This window comes from Leuciscus leuciscus, assembly GCF_965113295.1.
Source record: "Leuciscus leuciscus genome assembly, chromosome: 1".
In the NCBI taxonomy this organism is placed as follows: Eukaryota; Metazoa; Chordata; class Actinopteri; order Cypriniformes; family Leuciscidae; genus Leuciscus; species Leuciscus leuciscus.
Window position 1 is genome coordinate 56865057 of NC_138725.1, and position 27322 is coordinate 56892378.

Here is a 27322-nt window from a genome sequence, read left to right on the forward strand (position 1 = left end):
TATTGTTTTTACTGTATTTTTGATATGGTTTTAAACATAAGACTCAACAAATCTTGCTGACCCAGAACTTTTGAATGGTAGAGTTAATACACAGAGAAAACATACAGTCCCTCACCGATGTCCCAGGTCAGGGGGTCATTGCTGGCAAGCTCTTTGCGTCCGATAACGTACCAAACACATGCCAACCAATGTGCCAGCAGGGCAAATACAGACATTAGTAGTGTCAGGACCACAGCACTGTACTGAGAATAACCATCCAGCTTCTGCAGCAAGCGCAGGAGACGCAGCAAACGCACCGTCTTCAACAAGTGCACAAGGGAAGTCTATAAAACAAACACACACATTAAGAGCAGCCTTCCAAAATATCCAGCAATAAATAGAAGAGATATGCCAGCCAGTCACAACTAAATAAATGTTTGAATTTGTATGCATATGATTATAAAATTAGTAATAAATTAGTAAATTGTTTGAGGTTTAAAATGTGAAAATATATTATTTAAATGCGAATAATATTAATATATTTTTAATATATTTTTGTTGGTGTTGTTGCTTGTAGATGTGCATGCAACAAAAGGCACTTTAAATAAATGTAAGCATGCAAGGAAAGAGTAAAGCAGACAAAACAACCATATTTTATACTATTTAAAACTTGAATATGTATTTTTACCACTGAGATGTTGAATAAATAGAGCAGGTCAAAGGGCAGAGCAGCGATGAGGTCCATGATGAACCAGGTAGTACAGTAGTGCAAACAGATCGAGCGAGCGTCATAAACCACCTGACCCGCAGGTCCAACGTAGGTGGTTCGGAAATTCAGAATGATATCTGGGGGGGGACAAGCCCTTTTTAGAAATATGATTTGTTAACAACATTCAGAAATCAAATAATATTACTCACCAGAGCACTCACAATTTTATAAACAGTGTCATTTCAACTGAAAACAAATATTGACGGTGGATGCATGAATATTAAAACGTGCTAATTGGAGTGATGAAGCCTTGTACATGCTGGACTAAATAAATATTCATGGATCCTGTGCAGATTCTCATTACATAGAACATTTAGTGCTATCAACCAATTATTTAACCACATCTGTGGACATGAGATTTATTAAGTTACTGCTGGTTTCAGGTCACAGTAGGGCTTCTGCACTATTATTTTTGCATAAAAAGAGACTCAGTTTTATGCTTTGTGTAAAAAGCAGATTATATTGAGAGTGTGGATTATAAAGATGGTCTCAGTTGGAAACGAGGGTGTGATTGTCACTTTGTTAACATGTTTAAGGTGAAAGCAGCTCTAAGCGGATGTCAGAAGTTTACACTGTTTAAAAATAGAACAGAGGTGGAAATGAACCCCAAGAACAGATACATGTAGGACACAATTTTCCACAAAATCAACAACGGTGACACATACCGAGGATGAAGAGCATCTCCACAGCTATGTCGCTGACGATGGTGGTTCTGGAGGCCGAGTCACAGTCCGGGTTGTCTTGTTCGCTGTCATCGGGGGCGGAGAAGCAGACGTTGTAGGGGACGGTGACAGCTACATAAAAGGTTGCAAGGAGGATCAACCAATCCCACAATGCTTTGGACAAGCTGTAATGAAGCAAAATGAAGCGGGATTTCTGCACCGACGCCACCTTGTATTCCGGAAGAGTTGGCTGTGAAAAAACATGCTGTGAAAAGAACATGGGAAACACTTCATTTTTACATAGTCATTTTTACATATGTTACATGTAGTTACTATAGTAGTAATAACTATAAATTAAACCAAACCAAACCATAATATTGCTCAATACTTTAATGTATAATTACAGTGTAACCTTAAAATAACCAGTGTAAGAAACCTTAAAATAAAGAAATATCTTTTTATTTCTACACCCACAAAATGCCTCTAAATGTATTTGAATTATAATAAACCCTACACATTTCAGGAAAAAAAAAGTAGTTTGAAACTAGGACATAATCATTATTACTAAGAGACTCTTAAGTGGAAGGGTTTTCTTTTTTATTCGCAAGCAAATTATTTCTCAGCAGTTGGCTATTTGAGAGTTGATATGAATCATAAAAGCTGCATGCGATGTCTTCTCAGTAATTCAGCTTTTTAGACAGTCGTTTTTCTGACTTTAATGACGGCTGATCCAAATATTCTTTAATACATCTCTTTTGTGAATGTGGGCCACGCTGTGCCTGTATTATTGGAGTTTTTAAATTAACTGGTGACCCAGCATGCCCAAATGTTCAATGTGTATGTGCTGTCACCTCTTTAAAAAGAAAACGAATAGTAGCCTAACAGAAGTTGTTTCTCGCTTTATTGTTTCTCACATTAAGCACAAACCAGTAACCTTTTAGAACGTTTGGTTATGATGGACAGAGGTGGGCTACCTTGCTGCTAAAGATTGAACCTCAGCTAATGTTTTGTTCTCACAGTTAAAATCATCTGAATAGATAAAGTTAACTTAATAAAAAAATAAAAAAAAAAAAATGTTTTAAAGGGGACCAATTATTCCCTTTTTACAAGATGTAATATAAGTCTCAGGTGTCCCCAGAATGTGTTTCAGCTCAAAATACCCCACAGATCATTTTTTATACAATGTTGTAAATGATACCATTTGTGAATGAAAGGAAAAACATGCTGTTTTCATGTGTGTCTTTATATGCAAATGAGCTGCTGCTCCCCTCCTCTTTCCAAAAGAGGGCGGAGCCTTTACAGCTCGTGCCTCGGATACTCTGCCGAAAACTAACAAAACATCTGTTTGGTTTTGATTATCATCTATATCGTGGTCACGCTCACGTAACATTGCAGTTCTTCATCATCATGAAAGTAACAAGTTTATTATCTGCATGTTTCAAAGCCATATCAGTCTAAACTTTTACTGAATGAGCACTGTGCCGCTGTTCGTCCGACTGTTTGTACTGTACTGTATTTTATTTAATTTTTCTAAACTGTTTTAATTATTCTTATTTCTTTTTATTATTTTAATTTCTTCTATGTAAAGCACTTTGAATTGCCATTGTGTATGAAATGTGCTATATAAATAAACTTGCCTTGCCTAAACTTCTGATATATGGTTTTCTGAGCGCATACATCCGAAGCACATGCACAAAGCTGGATGTCAGACGGCGTGTCTAAAAATGTCAAATACACTCAAGATTATGTCAAAAACACACAAAGTTCAAATAAACACAGTCAGTTATGTCTGTGAACGTAAACAGCAGGAAAAGAAATCGCATGTGTATATTAGATCTGCATATTAAGGTGAAAGCAGCATAACATACAGTACCTACTTCTATTTATGCTGTTAATATGAATCAAACAACAAAAGAAATACAGAAAATAACTCACTGCCCTAGATTGAATAACTTGGTAGCTTTAATAAGAATATATTTATCACTTGAATGCTGCTGTTAAATGCTCTGGGGAGGAGATAAACATGGCGGACTATGTACAGCTCACTCAGGGGAGGAGCTAAGCTAATAGGGCAGAGTCCGGCAGCAGTTGTGGGCGGGGCCTAGGCATTTGTGATGTCACAAAAGCTACAATCTGCAAATGGTTTTGTTCTGAGACACTGCTTATTATGGGTATTTTAAAAAAAAAAGGAGTGATTTTTACCATTATAGGGTGGTCAAACACCATCTAAAAGAGAATATAGGTCCCCTTTACATAAAAATGTAGCTATTCACAGAAAAACGAATAAAGTCTCAACAAAGACTCGCAGTCTTAAAAAAACATCGCTTACAAGTTTGAAAAAGTTAGTGCTTAATGATTCATGTCTGTGATAGCAACAAGCTGAATGTGGATTAAATCATTTGCCCTAAAGGCACTTGCAAAAGCTCAATAGGTTTAGTTAGGAGTGCAGTAGGAATTCATGTGCATTGACTCTACACACCTGCAGCATTTAGAAAAAATATTTGAAAGAAAAAAGCTTGAGACATTTTGAAAAGGTGCAGGTACAGCTCATTATGAAAAACAGCAAGCACATTTAACATTCGCTGAAAAAATGCCAGGGTAACTCTTCCTGTTAACTGTACCTCACCACAAGAGAGAATTATTCAAATTCCTGTTTGGTTCTGATTCACAAACTCTCAATCCAATTCTGATTAATTTGAGAATACTTCAGTTACATTCCACTGCTAATGCTATAAGTTATACAGAGCAGTGTTTAGGATTGATTAAAGTCATCTTCATTTGAACGAATCATTAAAAGAAGTGGCTCATCATAAGAGTCTTTTGTTTCTGGAGTCGGGCTACACTGGTGACCCTGTATGTTATTGATTCACTAAAAATATCTCTCATTTGTTCATCGGACTACACTGGTCATGTTGTAGCCTATGTTTTTCGTACTTGCAGCCCACAAGGACATCTCAGATAAAAGACCTTTCTTGCAATCATTCTTTCTTTTCATTGTGTTGCATTCAGCACAGACTGCATCCTCAGAAAGCACGGCATCTTCTAGCTATGATCATAGATCATCCGAAATGCAGGACTGGAAGTGCTTTAAAAATACGGTCACGCAGCCTCTGAAATAGGCAGATTTTTTCAGAAGATGGATTTTTGGAGATAGCCATTAATTGGATAACCAATATTTTTCCCAAGCCTTAAAAAATAACATAAAATCACATGAGATTTGAATTTTGGTAGATATTTCTGATATTAGCCATTTAAGACAAATGAGATTTTAAGTATAGTCTTTTCAGTATTTTCTACCATATTAAGGTTCTATGTCCTTGCTTTCACAATCCACCATTTTCAATCAAACGGACGTCATTGTACAAAATATTGAAAACGCTGTTTGGAATTGTTTTCACTTTGACTAAGGTCCAACTCTATCTTCTTTTTTTTCCTCAGGTATGTTGACGATTCAGGTTTTAAATTGGTGTAGTTTCATACAGCTGTAAGTCATTTATTCATCACTGGAAGTTAAATAGATGTGATTTTGTATACAAAGCTAGATGTTTACACAAAATTGATTAAAACGCATGAAAATACAGCACAATGTAGGTGTTTAGTGAGTTGTAAGGATTTGGGAAACCGTGTGCTCTTTTCCAAGTGTCAGGACTGATTGTCCTGTACAGAGGGCTGGTGTCTGGAATTTTTATTTATGGGAGTAAAAATCACCAGTTGGACGTAAATATTGAATATTCTTCTAGATATCAACACAATTCCAGACATTCAATGAGTCTGACCTTTTCATTTTAACAGCTATATTTCTGATTCATCTCTTTAGCTGGAAGCACAAGGATATTTACTCTTTAAAAGTGTCAACGGGTTTGTAAGGTCAGTCATTACCAAACATAATGGCAGAGATCAATAATCTCACTTTTATATGCGGTTCGGCAAAATTGCATTTTCTTGCTCAGTATTCTTGTCTGGTTTCCAGTTAAAAAATCAGTTTCTAAATTAATGAGAGGCAAAATTATGTATGATAAAGAGTTATGTTAAGAGTTAACTTTGTCTATATAAACCTGGTTAACTCAGTCACTCATTGCGAAGTCTTGAATGGGTTACACAGCCTTGCTTTTGCTCAACCTTGTGTTTCAGAGCAGTTTCGCAACAATGACAAGTCTTTAAAGGGATACTTCACTGATTAGCATTAAGCTTTGTATCAGTACAAACCCGGTAGTATCTAATGACCGTGCTTCCCTCCCTCATGTCCCCCTGAGATGAGAGATTTCTGTATTGTGTGTCTGGAAAAAAAAACTCAGATGATGCAAAAATCGTCATTTTGGTGCATCGGAGGCTTTTTTGGCCAGAGGCTAGAGACTACAGCCAGTAGTAGGAGCTAGTTCGTCATGTTTTCAACCCGCCCATAGGGGGTGGGATCTCACGGTAAAACGGCGTCTTTTCAGTTTCGAGTCAACTAGTAGCCTAGTTGTATAATTTCTTCCGATACTGCCCTCTGTAACCAGTAGGCGAGGCTTGGGAGTGGCCTGGTAGGGCAGCGAAGCAAGTGTATTCTGGGAGTTGTTGTCTTTCATCCACATGAGCCCAAAATATATTTTCTGATACATTTGGTCTAGAAGGCACCAACTTCTAAAATAATTTCACATTTCTACTACATAAATGACCCAATTTAAATACATTCATCTTTCCAGCGGTGAAATATCCCTTTAAGTTTATTTTTCTTGTTTTAAGCACAAGTTAATCATCATAATTAAAAATTTACAGAGGTTTATGCTTAAAGCTAGGAAAAACTATTGACAACAGGGTAAGCAAAATTTTAAGTTTATTTTCTTATTTTTATTTACTCAGCCATTTTTCCAATCTTTCATTACTACTGAAAGACTATGCATCTTTAACTTGATACCAGATTACTTGCAATTTACATAGCCAATACATGAGAATATTATAGAAGCTTGTGTCTGCCACAGAATAAAAAACAAAAACAAAGGTAATTACGACTATTTTATCTCACAATTCTGTCTTTTTTCTCACAATTGCGAGTTTATGTTTTGCCATTCTGACTTTATAGCTCACCATAGCAAGTTTATATCTGGCAATTCTGAAAAATGACATCAGAATTGTGCAAAAAACATTTTTTTTAATTCCGTGGCTTCCATAGAATATTGTTCTGGTTTACTACATAAACATCTCCACAAAAACTAGTGAGAATGATTGTTGTGAGTTTCATATCTGCTTACATTTGGCAGCTTCCTTTTGCTCCTATTGGTGAACTGACAGGTCAGGTGGTACAGAACGCTGCGGCCACGCTCACGAGCTTGACTCAGATGAGTTCGCCCGGACTTCCTGTTGTGAGGACCATCCTCTGAAACAAGTAAGAAAAATTAAGTGTCAAAATATCAGATACCAAACCTATAAAAGATCAACTACCATTTGGATCAACTTTGCTTTGTTGGCTCACAGTTACCTTCTGTGGTGGAGCCGGGATGTGATTTGCCATACGAATCAGTGATGTTTTTGAAGGATAAGAGAAAAAGAACAACTTCTCCTTTCTCATTTTTAATAGGGACAATGTCCAGCAGACACCAGAATGTGGTACCTGGTCGCAGAAGGCAAACCGTGAAAGCTTTAGTGTTTAATCCGCCCACAACATCTCATTTAATGATGTCAATCATACAGATCTCGACATTGTGTCCAATGCATTTCGAAGAATTATTCTTTTAAGTGGTCTTTACCGTTCTTTCTGTAATAGCGGACCTCCGTCTGGAACTCTCTCTGTCCTTCCAAGGTTTTCTCCACCTGCTGAGTGACTCTCTCGCTTGTTTCCTGTCCGTGCAGGAACTGACATGTGCATGTCTTCTTCATTACCTCGGTACGTGCAAACCCGGTGAGCTCGCAAAACCCATCCGAACAGTACACGATGGGGTACCCGCGACTCCCCTGAGCATTTCCCAGCAGGAAGTTACTGTCTGCACACACCAAATATAGACACACAAAGGAAAGAATTGGAAAATGGTGAGATGTAAAAAGTCACTTGCTCTGCCTTTCATAAATGCACAAAGTAAATTGATGATGTTCATCATCATATAGAACACTGTGTGCCATTTAGTACTCTCATGATTCTTGCCTTTTCATTAACATGCTAAATATAGATTTCCTGTTTTATTCTGAATTCTTTAGATCACTGGTAGAAAACTAAAAGATCTGTGTACTGTTTCCATGGCAACTTTGCTATTCATTTCCCCTAAGTATTGCAGGGGTGGTGGTAATTATTTAAGAATTGATTGACTGTGGGTGTTTGTGCACGAGTAAAAAGAAGTATATGGTTCGTGATCCTAAACAGCCTCCTTTCCCTCATGGTATCAATTTATTGGTTCCAATTAAACCGCCCTGAATATGTACACAAAAGACTAGTGGAAATAATATATGAACCGAAACTCAGTGTATTTGTTCTCTAGTGATGAACAAGCGTACACAGAATTATTTTTTTCCACTCCATATTTCGTTCGGTCAGTCATTCAGATGAGCTTCGATAAATAATCTTAATAAAGCCCTTATCAAACATTGTTAAAGAGATTGAAAGCATGCAATTGATTGGTATCATGTTACTCTTTACACATCTACAATATACATTTCATCCATCAATGTGTTCAATTGTTCCATGTTTGAGTAAGAATCAATAGACGGCACTGGTGCAGAAAAACTATAAATAAAGCTTGAGTAAGTTAGATGCATGACCTCACCATCGACCTCAGTCCACAGATCAACTCCTAGTGTGAGTGCTGCATCTGCGCCACTGATTAATGAACAAATAAATGAGCGGGAGTATGAGAATATGAAGCCATTGAGGTTTCTAAATGAGCAAATAAAACTATTCAGGGGGATCAGATTTCATGTGCGTACAATAGAGAAAGGCCCTTGACATCTGATAGGGTTTTGCTTCATCTGTTACTAATATTATTTCATACAATGATAGTATTGATATAAAATTATTCTGTTACAGTTGAGTTGACATACAAGATTGTATGAGAGATTGCCAATTTGTCTGCTCGTTTTTAATGTTTACCATTATCAGAGGCTGGGATCTGTCTGTGGTATCAGATAAGCTAGAAAGAATGCGGTGTGTTAGACTACTCTAGATGTAAAAACAAAATTATGCCTAATATCAACCTGTAGAGCTAGATCAAGCCCAAAAAAGGCCAAAATCAGACAAGTCAACATTAAAAAGAACATTGTGTTTTTGAAATCTGCACAGAAACATTTCAGGCTTCAACATTTGCATAAGACGTACAGATTTGTTTAGAATAGTTTTTTAATATGAATAATCATGTAATGCTGAACTATAAGTAGGGATAATTGAATTTGTACATTTTACATCTATATGTAATCTTAATTCATTTAAATGGAAATAAAAAAAAAATTGGATGTTTACACACACACATGCAGTACATATAAACTCACGTTGTATATGTAAACTTGCTGTATTCACAAGTTTTTTTATAGAGAAAATAAAGTTGGTGTGAGTGTGAGTGTGGTTATTCACACATACAGTCTTTCCATATAATCCATTCAGATAGACACTGTTAATGCCACAGAAATCAACTGTTTTTACAGATTCAGCTTTCCAAGATGGTGAGATGATATAACTTCAGCTACAAAAACTATAATTATGTGCTGTGGTATTAAGGCAAGATGTTCTTATCTGGTTGCTATGGAAATATATATAAATTTTTTTTTTAAAAAGATGTCAGTGTGCTTATTTCTGTCACTGAGGTTACCAGGAAACTGCCTACAGTTTATTTTTCACATCCATATCATATTCATATCCATGCAATCTAATGGAAAATATACACCAGTAAATGAAGTTGGTTTTTCAAAAAAAAACATGCTGTGACATTTACATTTACGCACTTTCTTCAAAAGTGGCTAACATCGCAGTACACAAATAACTGATCAAAGTTTAGGATCAGTAAGATTTTTTTTTAAAGAAATTAATACTTTTACTCAGCATGGAGATCAAGTTTCAGTAACGTATAATGTTACAAAAGATGTCTATGTCTATTGTTTTCTATTTTCTATTTTGAAAAAGAAAAAAAATCCTGAAAAAAATTATCATGGTGTCCACAAAAGTGTTTTCAACATTGATGATAATAATAAGAAATGTTTCTTGAGCAGCAAAGCAGCATATAAGAAAGAATTCTGAAGGATCACGTGACACTGAAGACTGGAGTAATGATGCTGAAAATTCAGCTTTACCATCACAGGAATACTTACATTTACATTTTAAAACATAAATAAATCTGGTACTGTATAGTGTATATTTCTGAAAAATTTAACAAACCGTTGCATGCATCACATGTGCCTTCATGCATAGTGATTCAAAACATGCTTAAAGTTTTGCAGAACACCATTATCAAATTATTAATATTTTGCTATATGCATAACTACCATTTGCAAACTTTCTTTCATTTTAACTTGACAGTATTCAGGTCTAAGTGAAAGGCAAAAAAAAAAAATTATTCCTGCAAAACCCCAACATCTAGGCTACTTTATGATATAGACAATAATACAACCCTCTGGTGCTCTTCGGTCACTTTTGAAAACATTCTGTTTTGAATTTTTAAAAATCACAACGTGAATGTGAACACAGAAAAAAGGTGAAAAGGGCATGATTCGAGCAGGCTAAGTGGTCGTAAAAAAATAGTCACACTTGTGCTCTTCGGTCAAAAAGAAATGAATGGGAAATCGACAAAAACACAAAAATTCTCTACAAATCGGCCACGATGCAGAAAAAAGGTGCTCAGCAATGAAGGGGTGAAACTCTAAAACATCAATAGTGCAAAACAGACCCATCCACCCACTCACTCTCTCTCTCTTCCACACAATTATAAACACAAATTAATGAAGGCTATTACCATACAGCATACCATACCATCTAAATGGTAGGGCTATTACCATACAGCTCAATTGAGTCAGAAGACTGAAATAAGAGGTTGAAATGAGATCAGATCCAGATGGTTTAAGCTGTGATAAAGCATTACTGTTTATTTTTTTTAATTTTAATGTTACGTGTAACAAAATGCTTTATCTGTATTCAGGTTTGACTGTAGTAATAATGATGCAAAAATGTGTACACTTCAAATCAAAATAAAAATTTTTTTTTTTAGAAATCTTGACAAAAAGTATTATTTGAGAATTTCAAAAAAATACATTCAAATCCACATCTCAAAAGTAAGTCATTTTGGCCAAAAACTACTAGAGAATTCACAAGCCTATAGAGAGCTAGTGACACCATGAAATTACATGTTTTATTTTATTTTCTCTCAACAGATGGCGCTAATCTGACTTCAAAACTTGGATTTAAAAGGCGTAGTCTCTATATTCATCTAAAATACTGCATTAATTGAACAAATATTTTAAAAAACGATTTATTTTTTCAATGGCAGAAATTAACCATAATTATTGCATGAATATTAATTAATACCATCAAATCTTCTAAAAATACAAAAGAAAAAATATTATTGAACAAAAATATATTACATTTGTTTTACACGGGGGTTGGGTTCACCTGGTTCATTTTCAGGTGTCCGGTAAAAGATAACAAGTGTGACTCCCAAATGAGGAGCACCAGAGGGTTAAACGAAGAACAGGCTGAAAAACACAACATCAACATTAAGGCCTTGTCAAGCACGTCTCTGTTCTAATAAGCCTCTCCAGATCTTTAGTCTGCCGCAGCTAATTAAAAGTGATTTAAGTGATTATGAAGGAGAAAGAGAGAGAAGCATACACATACTCAACGTCACGTCTTTCACTCACACATGCACATACTGACACTGAATTTAGACAGCCAGTGTTGTTTAGGACGAGTGTGACACGATAGCAGGAGGTTGTTCTAAAAAGTAAGAGAGAGCAAATGCCCAGCGTGACATTTCATAGTGTGAAAATCTGTCCCCGGGAACGGCAGCGGGAATGATTCATATGATTTATATGATTGGCTGTAGAGTGAGTTAAGGACATTGCTTTTTTAAAGAGGATCACACAGAGACATTGTTCCTCAGCGTCCGCCAGAACATCCCCGTGCACAAAAAAAGCATCAGCTATGGAGGAGAGGATGAGAGAAAGCAAGTCTTTTGCATGTTTTAGTTAATATGACAATATCAATATTTCTGCTTGTTGTGTTGATCTGCTTGTCATTTTTCTTGTTTTAATAGCCTCATGCATAGAAGTGCTGAGAAGGTGAAAGGCTATTGGTGAATTCTCCTGAGAGCTCATTAAGAGACTCCTTACTGTCTAACCAAGAAGACTGACACCAGATGCTTCATTGAATCTGATATTCGGCCAGGTTAAAGATGGTGCGAGCTCTTATTAGACCAGAACATGCTTAGTGACTGTTTGAAATGGAAAACTGTACCCAGAAATCGTCAATTACAAGTCAATCATAAGGTAAAATGTCTCTTTTCAGACCAAAACTTGATGTGAAAAAGCTAAACAAGACACGGACTAATGGTGTGTTCACACCAAGAGTGAAACCGCAAATTCACCATCAGAGATGGGCACAAATACATCAAAAAGTATTTAATTACAAATTACAAATACTTATACTCATCAAATGTATTTAAATAAAATACAAAATACTGCTGTTAAAAAAGTATTTAATTAAAATACAAGTAATTTGAAAATACAAAAATACAAACAAAATTTACAGTCTTTTGAGTAACTCGTAAGTGTATAGAATATCGTAATTTCATCGTTTAGTGCAGAAGATCCGCTTTTAACGTACATGTTGCCGCATACTGTCATAATAAAAGACCATTACGCCTATAACAATATATTTGTATTATATTACAACAAAACTAGTTAACGCTGCTGACAAAGTTGACATATTTATCTCTTCCGACTGCCATTATCAATCTCTCTCTATTTTTTTTTACTGTTTTTGAAAGTTGTGAAAACACTGTTTTTCTTGTGTTATTTGAACAGATGGGAACACAAAAAATATATTTAATGTAGTCTCTAATTCACTGCTATGACGCCCTCCACTTCTGAGAAACCTGGAAATGTGAACAGGGTCAATAGGATGTGTCACGTCACGTGATTTTCTTAAACTTTGATAGGCAATTTGGTAGTCCTATTCGTATTTCATATGTCTATGGTCCTATTAAGCCTGGTGATGAACGTTAATATATGCGAAATAAAACAATATATTTAAATAAGTATTTTAAATACAAATTACAGTCTCTCAAAGTATTTAATTACAAATTACATTTCATTTATTTTTGTTAAGGAAAATACAAATTACAAAATACCCAAAAGTAATTAAATACGTAATTCAAATACATGTAATTCAAATACTGCCCATGTGTGTTCACCATGTTACAGCAGACGATGTAATGAGCCAGTTTAACATTTCAGAGTGAATCCAATTCAAATTTGTTTCAAATCCATTAAGTTGTCTGTAGTGTGAACAGTAAAAACTGAAACAAGTCTTACAAATCATTCAATGCGTTTTGAAATCGGATGCTTTTCAGGTTGAACAGTGAGATTTGAAAAATGAGTCGGAATTGGGTGCAGTGAACAAAGCATTGACTAAAGGGCTGTTCACACCAATGATAACTATAACAATAAAATTCTGTTGGGAATAGGGAAACCCACACAACAATTATAACAGAGAACCGATATCGCTGGAAAGATGTTGAATCACTTTCTGAATGTTTTTTCCAGCAGATGAACGATACATCCACTTGGCTTTAAAGAGCTTGAGAACTTAAAGTGGTATACGTCATGCCTGCAGCTCACACTTAATATAAACAGAATATTATCGTCCATTGGTGTGTATGCTAATATAGTTATTGCTATAGTTATCGTTCTTGGAGTCAACGGGCCTTAACCTACATGACTATATGAGGTGAATGAACTCATTGATGGTGTAAGTAAATTCATCTCATACAGTCATGTATTGACGGATCAGACTATAACACACTGACTAATACCATTGTGTCTGTCAGTTGTGAGCGGATAAGGCAAGTTCAACACTTCAGCACACTGTATCGCACGTTTGCGGTTTAGTCATGCTCACCTTCATTGAGTTCTCTCAAAAGACATGATGGCAGGTAGAGAGGGAGTGAGGACCACTTATACAAAATTATCCCATCCTCTACTGGCCTCCATCATTTATTCGCTTGTATTTGCACAGAACTGTAGAGCATAACTCCCACACTACTGAACATTGAGTGGCGTTCATGCAATGAATAACACTTCAGGGTTTTTTCGAGCACTTCTCTCGAATGTACACACACAAACAAATTCAAACAGCTCAGCCATGATTATGCACACTGCAAAAGATCACGACTCCAGAACAATACCGAATGCAATTCCTCATCTGACCTACTGACACAAAAAGAAGACATTCAACCATTAAGAATGGCAACATTTCTGCCTGCTTCATGAAGTGGAACTGATGGTGAATTAACATATCGAAAACATTATAATTCTTATGATAACCATAGTTTTTTAATCTAAGCATAAATATGATTTTATTAGCCTAAAATGTACACAGGACTCCAACAGCTTTCTCTGAACGAAGGTACAAACTGAGTCTGCCCAGAAAAAACATTCTGTATTCTGCATAATTATAATGTTGTTCATAATTATAATATTATGAAAAATATTTCATGAATAAAAATGTTTTATCTAAAATGTAGTCTGGCCTTCGCAGAAGGTAATTGAAATAAAGTTGAATTAATATAAAATAAAGATGGAAGATGTAATCTTAAGCTTGAAGTGTTGCTTTGGCAACTAACTTGAATGAAATAAGTGGAAGTAATAAAATGACAAAAACTAAAACAGAAATAAATATACATTAAAGATAAATAGAACTATTTAAAAAGAAACCGAACTAACAATAATGACAAAAGCACATTCAATTACTAAAACTTAAACTAAAACTGAAAATCTAAAAAGAAAAGCTAATTCAAAATATGAATACTCTAATAATATATCAATAATACTAAAATAACACGTCTTCAAATGCCTTTCAGGCTCATTTACACATTTCTGCAGAGAAAGAGGGTGAAAGCTCAGAGAAAAGCAGAATTACTCACGTGTGCCATCAAAGCGCTTGGCGATGGTGTCAAGAAAGGTGTTCTGAGGGGCCAGGAGCCCTTTCATCACTGGCATGATGACAAATCCTCAGATCTTCATCGCATACAGAACAAGAAAGAAAAGCGAGAGCGAGAGAAAGTAGAGGGGAGCGAGGTGAGGTGATTTTGTCCGAGGTTCAAACTGTGTTGGTGTCTGGCTCATACAAGGTGCGAATGGCTGCTTGTTAAGGACGTCTGAGTTCAGCAGCAGCAGTTTCACTTCAATCCTCCATGTCTCTGCACTTCATGTTTAGCAGCGCTCAGAAGCTACACTAAGCCCATGGTAGGATGCATTCTTGTCGTCCAGCAGTCTATGTCCGGATGGTTAAGTTCGTGGGGATATTGGGTTCACTTTCTACAGCCCATCAGTTTGGCACAGCTGTTCTGCACGCTCTCTTCAATGAAAGAATCTTCTTCTCTCAGAAGCTGCTCAAAACATGGACTTCACCTCTTTCCTTGTTGCTTGCATTCACTCTCTGTCTCTTCAATGCCTCACTTCAGTCTTCACACAGCTTGTACACAACTCACTATTTCTTTGAATTCCTTTTTTTTCTCGTTGGTTTCTTAGGTTGTCCTCTAAGGTAGGATGATTCTTTTCACTCTTCCCTTCTTTTCATCAGTGGTGTCCTCTCTGAGGCAGGTGCACAATCTCTACTGCATCTCTCTTCCACTCACTGCTATCTCTCTACTCTTCTGTCCCTCCCTCTTTCTCTCTCTCTCTCTCCCACTCTCTTTCAAAAGGAAGAAGCACAAAGAGCAACAATGAAAATGGCTAAAGTAGATCACAGGGAAAATGGTTTGTCAAAAAATATTAAATGAATAAAAATAAAAATTGACTATTATTTTTCTATATCTGAAAATGATTGGAATATATGTGTGTATGTAAACATATATATTATTTCTATATACTATATATATTTCAAACATTCTCAGATATAGAAACTTAATTTTATATATATATATATATATATATATTTTGTTTTTAAATATATATATGTAGTAAATTGATTACAAATTAATAATAATTAAATTTACCTTAGCACTGATTGTTGTTGTGAGGATGTAATTTTATATTTGTTTGCGAGACAATAATCTGCCTGAAAGCCTGCAGAAAAATCTTTTGCATATAACCATATAATGTGGCACACGGAGATCTCTCCAGTGACTGAGCGACAGTTATAGAGGCTGTAATGGGAGCAGTACGGAGTCTTAAAACCACAAATAAAGCCACTTTAAGGGCTGAAGTGGGTTTAAAGGGACAGTGACATTACTAGAAACACAAGAATTAGGTGCAGAGAAAGAGAGAGGTGGTGCGAAAGGGAAAGCAGAACAGCCATCTGTGCTGAGCAGATATTTAAATATATTACCAGACAAAAGCAACATCTCCCACAACACACGCAGGCATTTCTATAAGGGGGGGATTTGAAAGGATACAGCTCTGGGTCAATACTTGCTGGCAGGGCTGCAGGAACTATCTGGAAATGTGTTGTTTTCACAGGCAGTGGGGTGGAGGGATAAAGCATGGGTCTTTATGAAAAGCACTTATTATCTCCATAATCTCCTAAAAAGTGTCAGGATGAGGCAAGCAGTCACATTGATACTGGGGCAAGTTGTCACGTTTGTGTATTTCATGAACCATTAAATATCACACACATAGGCCTTACATTTTAAATACAGATATGTCGTGGAAGAGTTACATCCTCACCCCTTAAGCTTTGATCGTTTTTAATATATTTCTCGAACTTTATTGTGGTGATATTTTACAATATTTACATCGCCTGCCATCTGCTGCCCATAAAACATACTACACATTACTGAAATTCAACAAATCATCTTTATAAAACAAGATAATGCTTCTGCTCTGACCGACTATTATAAAATGCGCATCATTAACATTTATTAAATTTAGTTGTGTTTTATTAATGAGAAAATTTCACAAAGCCCACTGAGACCAGTAACTGTTCACTATATGCAAAGGATTTTGCATTTTTGACTGAGAAAGCCACAAGATAATTGAGTTTTAATGTTTGTTTTTTTATTTAATTGATTTTTTATTTAGGCTATGTAAAAAATAAAAAATAAACTTTTATAAAACACACAGCACACATGCGATTTATGTTCGAAAAAACGTTAAAGTCTCTTCAAGTAGCTCATGTTATCCACAAACATTTTTTACTCTAATCCAAAACGCTATTTAAAAAAAAACAAAAAAAAAACATTAAGAAGCCTTCCGTATTGGAAATTGACGTCTCGAATGAACAGCTTTGTGGCTTTTAAAAGCGACAAGTGTCATCGTGTTTCATAAGCGTCCAAATCTTCTGGTCTCAGATATTTCATCGGACGCTTCAGTACGAGTCTCACAGGCGCGCTCTCGGTCCCTCCCGCGTCCACGAGCGGCAGGTGTCCGCCGTCCTCGAACCTCTTTCCCATAGTCAGGATTCCCGCGGCTTGATTCCGTGAGCCGTGCAGGAGTTGTTGCAGGCGGTATTCAACGCGTCTCTCGTCCACTTTGCGTTTGCCAAGTGTTAGAATCCCGACAGCAGCGTCGTTATTAAAGCGACCGAAATGCCTGGCGACGGAAGTATCGTTTCGGCTTCCCGCGCGGCACAGCAACTCGTAAAATTTGCAGGACCTCGAAGTGCTCGTGCAGCAGGAGGCCACGCCCTCAGCGTCTCGCGCCACTTGCGCCACCAGCGCCATGAAGAGGAGCAGTTGAACTCTCTGTGGTAAAGAGAGGATGCGTTCAATAAATGCTGAATATTATATCATACATTTGAAGACGTTGTAGATAATAACATTCAAATCACAAATGCAAATGATTTTGTATGGTAATAGTCCAGTCATTTTATGAAAAAAAGGTTGAACAAATTGCAACAGAAGCAAACTCAACTGATTTTGTATCCTCAATATGTCCTGAGTAAGAAAAAAAAAAAAAAAAAAAACAGAAAAATCCCATTAGGGGAAAGTTTCGAAAAAGACCCAAATATAGCCTATTCGTTCTTTTTCTTACGTGAATAGGGTAACATTTTTAACCTTTAGATATCACCATGAAAATTACTGAGTTGATTACTTACATCAAGACAAAAAAAATAAAAATTATTACAAGTTTTTTTGAAATTGTTTGTGGTGCATAATCTAATCACGTATGTGCTAATTTGCATAAATACCACAACAGATCTAAACAGTGGGTATAGCCAGGTGAAAATGTCTTGTTGAATCTTGTTGACACATAACAGTAAAATACTTAAAGGGTTAGTTCACCCAAAAATGAAAATTCTGTCAGTAATTACAGTGGCTCATCTTAAGTATATCATGTGACGAGAATACTTTTTGTGCGCAAAAAACAAACAAAAATAATGACTTTATTCCACTATTCATTTCATTCTCTCTCTGTGCCTCGAGTTGGTTCACGTAGTGTTTTTGCGCAGCGCGTCTGTTTCACGCATAGACAGGTTACACGTCACCACGTAGGCTCACTATTGGTCGACGCTGGTCATGTGTGTAATGCCTGTGACGTACAACACAGACGCGCTGCGCAAAAACACTACGTGAACCAACTCGAGGCACAGAGAGAAGGAAATGAATAGTGGAATAAAGTCGTTATTTTTTTATTTTTTTTGCGTACAAAAAGTATTCTCGTCGCTTGATATACTTAAGATTGAGCCACTAGTCACTTGGACTATATTAACGATCTCTTTAATAACTTTTCTGGGCCAGCAAGTTTCAGTCCCTTAGAAGCCTATGGAGAAGTGATCCAGCTGTCGGATTTCATCAAAAATATCTTAATTTGTGTTCCGAAGATGAACGAATGTCTTACGGGGTTGGAACAACATGAGGGTGAGTAATTACTGACAGAATTTTCATTTTTGGGTGAACTAACCCTTTAATGTTTAGGTCTGAATGAAACCCATTTAGGCTACCCATGAACATTAATACAGAGGCAGGAAGAAGTACTTTAAACCAGCCTTTTTTTGAAACAGTTAAAAAAAACTTGTAATACATTTTGTGTTTGTCTTGATGTAATTAATCAACTCAGTTATTTTGATGGTGATATCTAAAGGTTAAAACTTTTACCCTGTTCACGTAAGAAAAAGAATGAATAGGCGTATGAATAGGCTATATTTGGGTCTTTTTTCGAAACTTTCCCCTAATGGGATTCTTCTGGGCTTTTTTCTGCCTTACTCAGAACATATTGAGGATACAAAATCAGTTGAGTTTCCTTCTGTTGCAATTTGTTCAAGGTTGACCCCCATTTTGGCTTAAAATGACTGGACTATAACTTGTATCTGATTTTTATTATTGAAAATGATTTAATTGTGTTTTTATACCATTGCTGAGTTTGTTGCTGACAAAAAATAGAAACCCTTTACCACTCTAAATTAAAAGAAAATAGCCTAATACCAATCGGCTTATGGGTTCATAAAACAATGCCACTGATTTCGATTTCTTGTGTTTCATTATCTGATCGTTACAAAGGAAGTTTATTTTATTTTTTTTCACCCAATTACTCAGTTGGTACATAAAAAAATTTAAAAAGTCTTTACCACACTAAAATAAAACCATATAAAAGACCAACCAGCAATAAAATGGTTTTATTTTTAATATTGCAACTGTATCTGTTTGTTTGTTTTTATTTCATTATTTTCTTTATTTCTTTATTTTCAATGTCCTGATAAAAATAGACATTTTTCATCCACAATTAAATAAAATGAAAATAAAAGCATCTCAAAATAACACTCTCTCTCTCTATATATATATTCTGAGTTATATTCTAATTTCTGAGTTCAATTAATTTTTGTGAAAAAGTCTCACTGAATTTTAATTAAATGTTTTAAAAACAATTTTCTTTTGGACAGATCACCGACTGCCTTAAAGAGTTAGATTGCATTCTTCATCAGTTAAGCTTAGCAGCTGCAGGTTGTATAATTTTTTGGTGTCAATGACACTTTATGATCAGCATGAATGTCATTGCCAATTAAACAGTTTAATCCCCAGATGTAAACCTTAAAATGGTATAGCCTTCAGTTTAAATTGCTGAAATATTGTAGAACTCTTACCTTGGCTGTGCAGTCCATGAGTCTTGCTGCTGCCCCGGTCTTGTTGTAGACAAATGTCATGTATCTGATGGACTTGATGTTTAAAGTCGATGGTCCTTTAACTCTCTGAGACGGGCCAGTGTTTTTATACAGACATGCCACCCACTGCTCCAGCCTCTGAAGTTAATTATAGGCACAAATGATACTGACAAAATACCCAGCTGATATTACCCCCTTTATTTCTTCAATGTCGTGTTTCTCATTTGAAGCTGGATTATGATACAATAAAGAATTGTTAAGGTTGTTAGTGTCTTTGTCATTAGCGTGTAACCAGGATTGCCTGTATCCAAGTAATTGTACATAAAGCTTTTTAAGACTATTAGAGGGGCAGACAAGCTTCGTTAGCAAATGCCATCAGAATGAGTGTGAAAAGGCCTTGACTTAATTAGCTGCAAATGTAGAGGGTCCTGATACAGTAACAAAAGGCTGAATGGGACAAAAGAGCAGCAGCGTCACTAACGCATAAAGAAGGGAAATATGGATGGCTGGATGCCTTTGTGTGAAGCAGAAGGTCAGAGAGTATTAATGATGAATGTTACTCTGAACACATACAGTAACCCCTGCATTACACCACAGAGGAAGGTCCATTTGTTTTTAAGTTGTGGATTGCATGAATAATGGCATTCACATACATGTCTTTGGATGAAGTCATAGGACACTACAAGAGAACCCAGACACATTCTGAAGTCTTTCAGACGGTTAATTATAAAGAAATGAGTAGAGAAATGCAAACATGAAAGAATTCAAAATTGATGCCACAAATATCATCTTAGTTGCAAATGTCTGTATATGAATGGTTTGTCCCAACGTCATCTTCCAAAGTCTTGGGTTTGATTCCCAGGAGACGCACCGACAAAATTATTTTTATGAATACACAGTCAGTCCAAGACATTTATGATTTTCTGTCATCTACTCTAATTTTAAAAAGTTCAGGGTCAGTTCGATTTTTTTTTTTTTTTAAAGAAAGGTATTACATTGATCTAAAAGTGACAGTAAAGACATAATGTTAGAAAAAAGATTTCTATTTCAATTTTTTTTTTAGTATTTTTATTTGGATTTTACATTTTACAAAAAAACAAACAAAAAAACGAAAGAAGACAAGATATATTTAGAAAATATATACAAATCAATGAATGATAATATTAACAATACAAATTATTATTAATTAGTAGTATCATCAACCATTAATAATGATATGGGGGGGGGGGGTATATCAGTTTCCTCAAAAATATTAAGCAAAGAAGCAGAACTGTTTTCAACATTCATAATAATAAGAACTGATTGATTTCTGAAGGATCATGTGACACTGAAGATTGCTGAAAATTCAGCTTTGTAATCACAATAAGTTACATTTTAAAATATATTAAAATAAAAAATGTAAACTGTAATATTATTTCACAATATTACTATACGTACCGTATTTTTAATCAAATAAATGCAGCCTTGGTGAGCATAAGAGAGAAAATAAAAATCTTACCAACCCCAAACTTTAAAATTGATGTCCTTTGATATTCTGAAAATGTAATGCAACACAAGTATTAAAAAAAAAGACCTGGAGACATTTCTGTTGTCATGTGGGCTTTATAAACGACAGACATCATCTCAGTAAGATGTTATTTGACATTAATGTGACAGTACACCCAAATTCTTTGACCCAAACTATATCTCCCAAACATTTACATTTCCTGTTCCTGTGAGGTTTCCACCAATGAAAACTGGTACAGAATTACACCTGTTTACACAATTATAAAATAACCTCCATTTTAATGAACACCTACCCACAATATTAACAGCAGTAATAACAATATTCATGAACAGGGTGTGATGTGTTCTTAACGAGATGGTCAAGTGTCATGACTTAAAATGATTAATTCTTCATTTATTGAAATATTTATTTGCTTTTCTGATCATCAGTGGTGCTTTTCTCAACAACTGAGATCTGTATTTTCCCAGAGTTTCTAATCTTACCAGTAGAGCCTATCTCAATGGGACGTGTCCAGTTTCCAGTTTAAAAACGATATACACACTTTTCCTTATTCAAAATACTTAACATACGCATCACACATACATACATACATACACACACACACACACATACATACATACACACACACACACACACACATATATATATATATATATATATATATATATATATATATACACACACGCACACACTCTCACACACATGACACCTGGAGAAAGGCCCTTTTAGGACCAAGGTGTATTGAGCTTACAGTTGTAAAATGAATAGAAATGCGTAGAGAAGCCAGCAGAGGGAGTGAGAGAGTCTTCAGTTGGTTCTATCATGTTAGTGTGAACTGAGGAGGTGTAAACTATGTTGGTGTAAACCTTTGCCTTTCACATGTACTTTTTATTTTCTGTTCTGCTCTATTTCCTGAAGCTCTCTTTGTTCTCTTTGTTAGCTCAAAATGCTGTACTTCTCTTTCAGCTGAGTAGTTTTGCACTTTATGAAAAATCTTGCTCAATCTGGAGGTTTAAAACTGACACCCTCCATGCGGTTTTGACCCATTTTAGACTTACTGCAGCTTAACATCAAATTTCACAAAAGAAGATATTTTGAAGAATGTTTCAACTGTTTTTATCCATTCAATGAAAGTCAACGGTCTCCAAAACATCTTTGAATCCCATTGAGTTTCACTGAAGGGACAAAAACCACAAAAACAATTATTTTTCAGCATATCTTCTTTAGTGTTCCACAGACGGTCAAAAAGGTTTGGAACAACATGAGTGAGAGTAAATAATGACAGAATTAAACTTTTTGGTTGAATTATCCCTTTAAATGAGTGCATATGATTGAGATTTGGGGCTCGTGGCTAGAGAAGGTGATCACAGCTCAACAGCAGCTGTGTCACAGGAGTGCATGTCACTGTAATCCTTTATAACACGACTATACGGTGGGGGTACCAATTTAAGATCCGAGCCCGGCAGGCATTGCGGAGCTGGGAAGTGAGTAAAGCGCGCTGATCAAAATTAAACTGTCTCCAGTGTGTCCTTCACTGACTCAATGCACCTGACTCTTTCCTTTACTGCTCCCTTTCTCTGGACTAAAGAGGCATAAACTGTGTATAAACTGAAGAAAAACCCCCAGATTGTTTTCTTTCTCTCTCTCTCTCTCTCTCTCTCTCTCTCTCAGTGCAGGGTGGTGCTGTCCGTCTCAGTCTCGTGGATGGTGTGGAGGGGCCGCGCATGGGGCGGCAGTAGAGGAGAGGCAGGGGACGTGGAGGCTCCGTTCTTGGCCAAGCCGCATGAGTGAGCAGCACACTGAATCTGTCGCAAAGTGTCTACCGCTTCTCCTTTCGCATGCTTCAACAGGTCTGCCTGGCCCTAAAAGACAGGACAAAATAGAGAAGTTTAACCATTGATGTTCTCAGAACAGAAGTCGAGAACTTCTGAAGTTGCAGAAAGAAAAAAAATCCATGCATGAGGTGTGATCAACTGTGATCTTAACATAGTATGAAGGAATCTTAAAACAAAACATTACATATAAAAAAATTAAAACACTAACACATGCACACACACACACACACACACACACTTTCTGTTTGTGTTTATTTTCATTTTCATGGACTTTTAATTTTGTTTCTCTTCAGTTACCCGTTTCCTTTTTTCTAGTCTCCAATGGACATTAATTTAGCAAGCACAATTGTCTGTATTTAGTTCATTATCATTGTGTATCTAAGTTCCTCTTTGTTCTCTGTTCATTTGTCGGTTCTCGTCAACGTATGAGTGAAGTTTGGTTAATTAAATTATTTTGTTTTATTATATTTATTTTAGTAAATAAAGACTGAAGTTAGCATCTTCGTCACACCGGCTAACTAGCATCTCACCATTCAGTGACACACACACACACACACACACACACAATTTGAAAAGTTATTTACATTTTTGAAAAAAATCGTTAATATTAAAATAATAAAAATGTCAAAATAAATCCATAAATTAATTAAATAAACAAAATTATAGTTTACATAGAATGTTTGTAATTGCAAATAAAACACCCTAAAAGAGGATTTGGCAAAATGTGACAAACAGACCAAAAACTGAACTGTTCTGAATTAGATGGTTTTTAATTTTTAAAGAAACTGTTTTGAAAAGAATGCCAGTGAACATATACATAGGCGTCAGATAGGGTTTGCGCAATAGAAACAAGATGAACAAAAATTTGAACATTTCCCATCATACCAGAACAAAATGTGAAAATGTATATAAAGGTAATGTAAAAAAAAAAAAAAAAAAGAATATAAAATCATTTTATGCACTGAAAGTATCCAGCCTGCAGGGGTCAGTCTAACACTAGATGGTAAAGTCGGTGGCACTGCATAAACAACAGCAGTGCTAGAATATTCCCAATAAATCACCGCTCTTTCTGGAAACGTCCCAGAAAGGACTGGATGAAGGGGGCAGAGACAGTGTAAGAGGATGGGACAGGGAAGGGAGGGGAAAGAGGATCAGGACAGTTTGTCTTCTCATCCTGCGTGTCCCTTAAATCAGTATGTATGTATTTATGTGTGTGAGAAGACATTTTGAAGGGAAATAATAAATAAATGCTAATATACAAGGACATATTACCAAACCATGCAAACCTTCCCCTGCAAAACATGCACAACCACACATAAATTTGCTTTCTATCTCTCTCACAAGGACACCAGTTCTTCCCAGCCTCGATTCTTGATTGTTATAAATCTGAGCGTTGGACAAAACTAGCAATTTCCCTGTCAAATGACTGGATAAAAAAATTATAAAATATGATAGAGTGAAGCTTATTTGTCTATTTCAGCAGTTAAAATCCAGATGTAACCAAACTAATTTCTCAAAATGACTTCCCTTGAGTTATAATTTAATATTCAAACATGAACCAGCCGATGAAGAGCTTTCAGGACATGGTGGAAAACTGCATCATGAGGTCACCTAGCGTTCCTATTAGAGAACCAGAGTAAAACAGAATTAACTATGCTTAATTTGATGACAACTCCCAAGTAGAGCACTGCAACATCAGCTGCACTGCGTTTTTACTCATTCACACTGCAGTAACACTCTTTTATACGCAGGACAGGACAGGACAGGTGAGACTAATACACCGCTAATACAAAAGCTGGATGCTTTTCCTGCATGTGCTCCAATATGGATCCTCGAAGGACACCTGCATGTGTGCCCAGAGCTGAGGAGGCACCTTGACCTGGATAGAGGAGTCTTTTGCCATAAATAAGTTATACATTTTAAAACGGATGAATTATGCATACGGGCGTGACGCATATAGACTCTTAGGCTGTGAGGAGAAGAGAGGCTAAGAGCACTGCAGCGAGACAAGGTGCTACATACTTTATAAAGCCTGGATGAAACGCTTCTATGTACTGGGTGACAGTTTGATGTCACTTCCTGGAGAGTAGTGACTCGTCTAACTCCTCCAAATGTGTCACACAAGGTCAAATTAACACAGTATTTCAAATGAATGATTTTTTTAATTTATTTTTTAGATCTGAAGTAATTTTCATAAAAGCCATAAAAATAAAAATAAACGTGCCACTGCCTGCTTACTTTGCAATTAATGCCACTTAGGTTTGCTATTTTGTTGTGTAATTCAGGGGTTGGCAAACTGGGGACTATAAAATGCAAGGGGTCTGTACAAAAAAAACAAACACTCATGTCAACTCTCTGAAAATATTTTAGCATGGTAATAGATATGACAGTGTTAAAGCTGCCGTCGGCAACCCTGGAAGATTGAGTGGGCTTAGCCGAAATTTTGAATGTTTACAACTCTCATGCCCCTCCCCCACTATCAACGAATACCCTCCCATCGAGTTCGTGCACGCCAGTGCGTGTGCACCAGATTTTCTGTGAACGCCCCCGTCTCATAAGCATCGATCAACACCATGGAGTACTCGGAGGTAGGCTTGTTTCCTGGGTTGTTTTTGACCTCCTAGCTCATGTGGTTAACCGAGGAATTGGAATATTTTCCGCCATCACTCTTTGTTACTGCGCGAACTTCAGGCGTGTGCATGTGATTGTAACGTGCGTGAGGGGGGAGCGGGATCTGTGGCGTGTGCACGACCTGTGATTGACAGTCAGATCTCACACCCCCCTGCGCTGATTGGACCTGATGAAGCGGGAGCGCTGGATTTTTGCAAAACAAATAACACGCTCCAGGTGGAGTTAGAAGCTCGGTTTTTTTTCTAAAACCACCTTATTTATGTTGTTCTGTCGGATTATAGTGTCGATTACACTGAATATGATCAAAAAAAATTTGCCGACGGCAGCTTTAATGTATTTGGTCTTGGCGGAATAGATCTGCTACACTGCTGCTGCTGCAGTGCAGAGCAAGTACAGGAACTTACTTCTGCCAATACATACGCAGATTACGCTGATGTGAGTATGTAAGACACACTGCTGCTGCACAAATAGCAATGATCAATTACACATAGCAGATCTATACAGGTGGAGCTGGGGAAGGTGGAGGGTTTTAGACGAACTCTGAAAGCGTGCTGCAAACTGCTATAGTGGCTGGTAAATGTTGAGCAGCAAGCTCATTGGCTGCAGATGCAACATGAACCAATCACCTTGCTAAAGTTATTTCACCTAGTTAAAGCTGGAAATCAGTTTGCGTTAAGGGCCCATCAGCCTGTGCCTTCTAGAGTTTCATGACAGAACTTGGCATATATATATATATATATATATATATATATATATATATACACACACACACACAGAACCCTGCAGGGAGAGTAATACATTTCAAGTTTGGCTTAAAAATGTATGTAACTACATTCAGTAAATAGGTAAATAAATCAGCTCATGCACACTAGGACACACAAACAGGAAGGTTTATGTGAGATACACATAGTTCAATCCCTTTTAGGCCTCTTTAGTGCTTAAATCCACAACTAGACCAGAGACCCATCCGCATTGTTGTTCCGCAATTTGACACTTTCATTACCACTATCACACACTAAAGGTGACATCTAATCTTTGTTCCCACTGTGTCCGGTTTATCTGTTTACATACGTATGGACACAATTAATCTGTTAGAAAACATAGCACTTTAGCAAAGCTTATCTTATCATGAACACCATAAATAAATCAACACATCTGCAGAGAGATAATGAGAGAGCAAGAGTGATTAAACAGAGAGAGAGGGAAAGGGGGGAGTGGATATTTTTACTTTATGAAGATCTTATGTTTTAGGTTCAGCATGTTGCCAGGAATACAGATATAAATGTCTGATGATGTTGTTAGCAATGTGCACAAATTAACTATCATAGAGTTGGTGAGATAATGGTTAAGACTGGAAAGGCATCATTGCTAATTAATTCCCAACTAAATTATTACTACTGTATGCTTTATATGGTAGCTGACTGCTGTTTAGAGATGCACTATATATATATATATATATATATATATATATTTGCTGCTCAAGAAACTATTATTATTATTACTATTATTATTAGTAGTAGTAGTTGTAGAGTTAGTAGTTGAAGTAGTGTTGAAAACAGTTATGCTGCTAAATATTTTTGTGGAAATTGTGATACATTTTTCAGGATTCTTTGATACACATTTTTTTTAATTAGAATTCATTTTAAATATATTTAATTTTAAAATATGGAGATCCTTCAATATGGAGATCCTTCAATATGGAGATCCTATATTAAGGACAATACTATATTTTTT

The 27322-nt window shown here is 36.2% G+C and overlaps 2 protein-coding genes across 2 annotated transcripts in view; both read right to left on the reverse strand.

Moving 5' to 3' along the window:
- The window catches only part of kcnh4a (potassium voltage-gated channel, subfamily H (eag-related), member 4a), a 30765-nt gene extending 13932 nt beyond the window's left edge, over positions 1–16833 (reverse strand). Inside the window, exons 1-8 of the mRNA XM_082136411.1 lie at positions 15576–16833; positions 14502–15271; positions 7137–7370; positions 6869–7000; positions 6642–6766; positions 1414–1675; positions 668–825; positions 116–323 (exon numbers count right to left, since the gene is read on the reverse strand). Coding sequence (XP_081992537.1) covers positions 116–323; positions 668–825; positions 1414–1675; positions 6642–6766; positions 6869–7000; positions 7137–7370; positions 14502–14577 — 1195 coding nt within the window. The 5' untranslated portion in view covers positions 14578–15271; positions 15576–16833. The remainder of the gene's footprint in view (positions 1–115; positions 324–667; positions 826–1413; positions 1676–6641; positions 6767–6868; positions 7001–7136; positions 7371–14501; positions 15272–15575) is intronic.
- Positions 16834–21197: 4364 nt separating this feature from the next.
- Positions 21198–27322, reverse strand: part of LOC309474094 (inactive phospholipase C-like protein 2) — a 74245-nt gene continuing 68120 nt past the window's right edge. Inside the window, exon 6 of the mRNA XM_082136423.1 lies at positions 21198–22984. Within this exon, the coding sequence (XP_081992549.1) occupies positions 22790–22984 (195 nt within the window). The 3' untranslated portion in view covers positions 21198–22789. The remainder of the gene's footprint in view (positions 22985–27322) is intronic.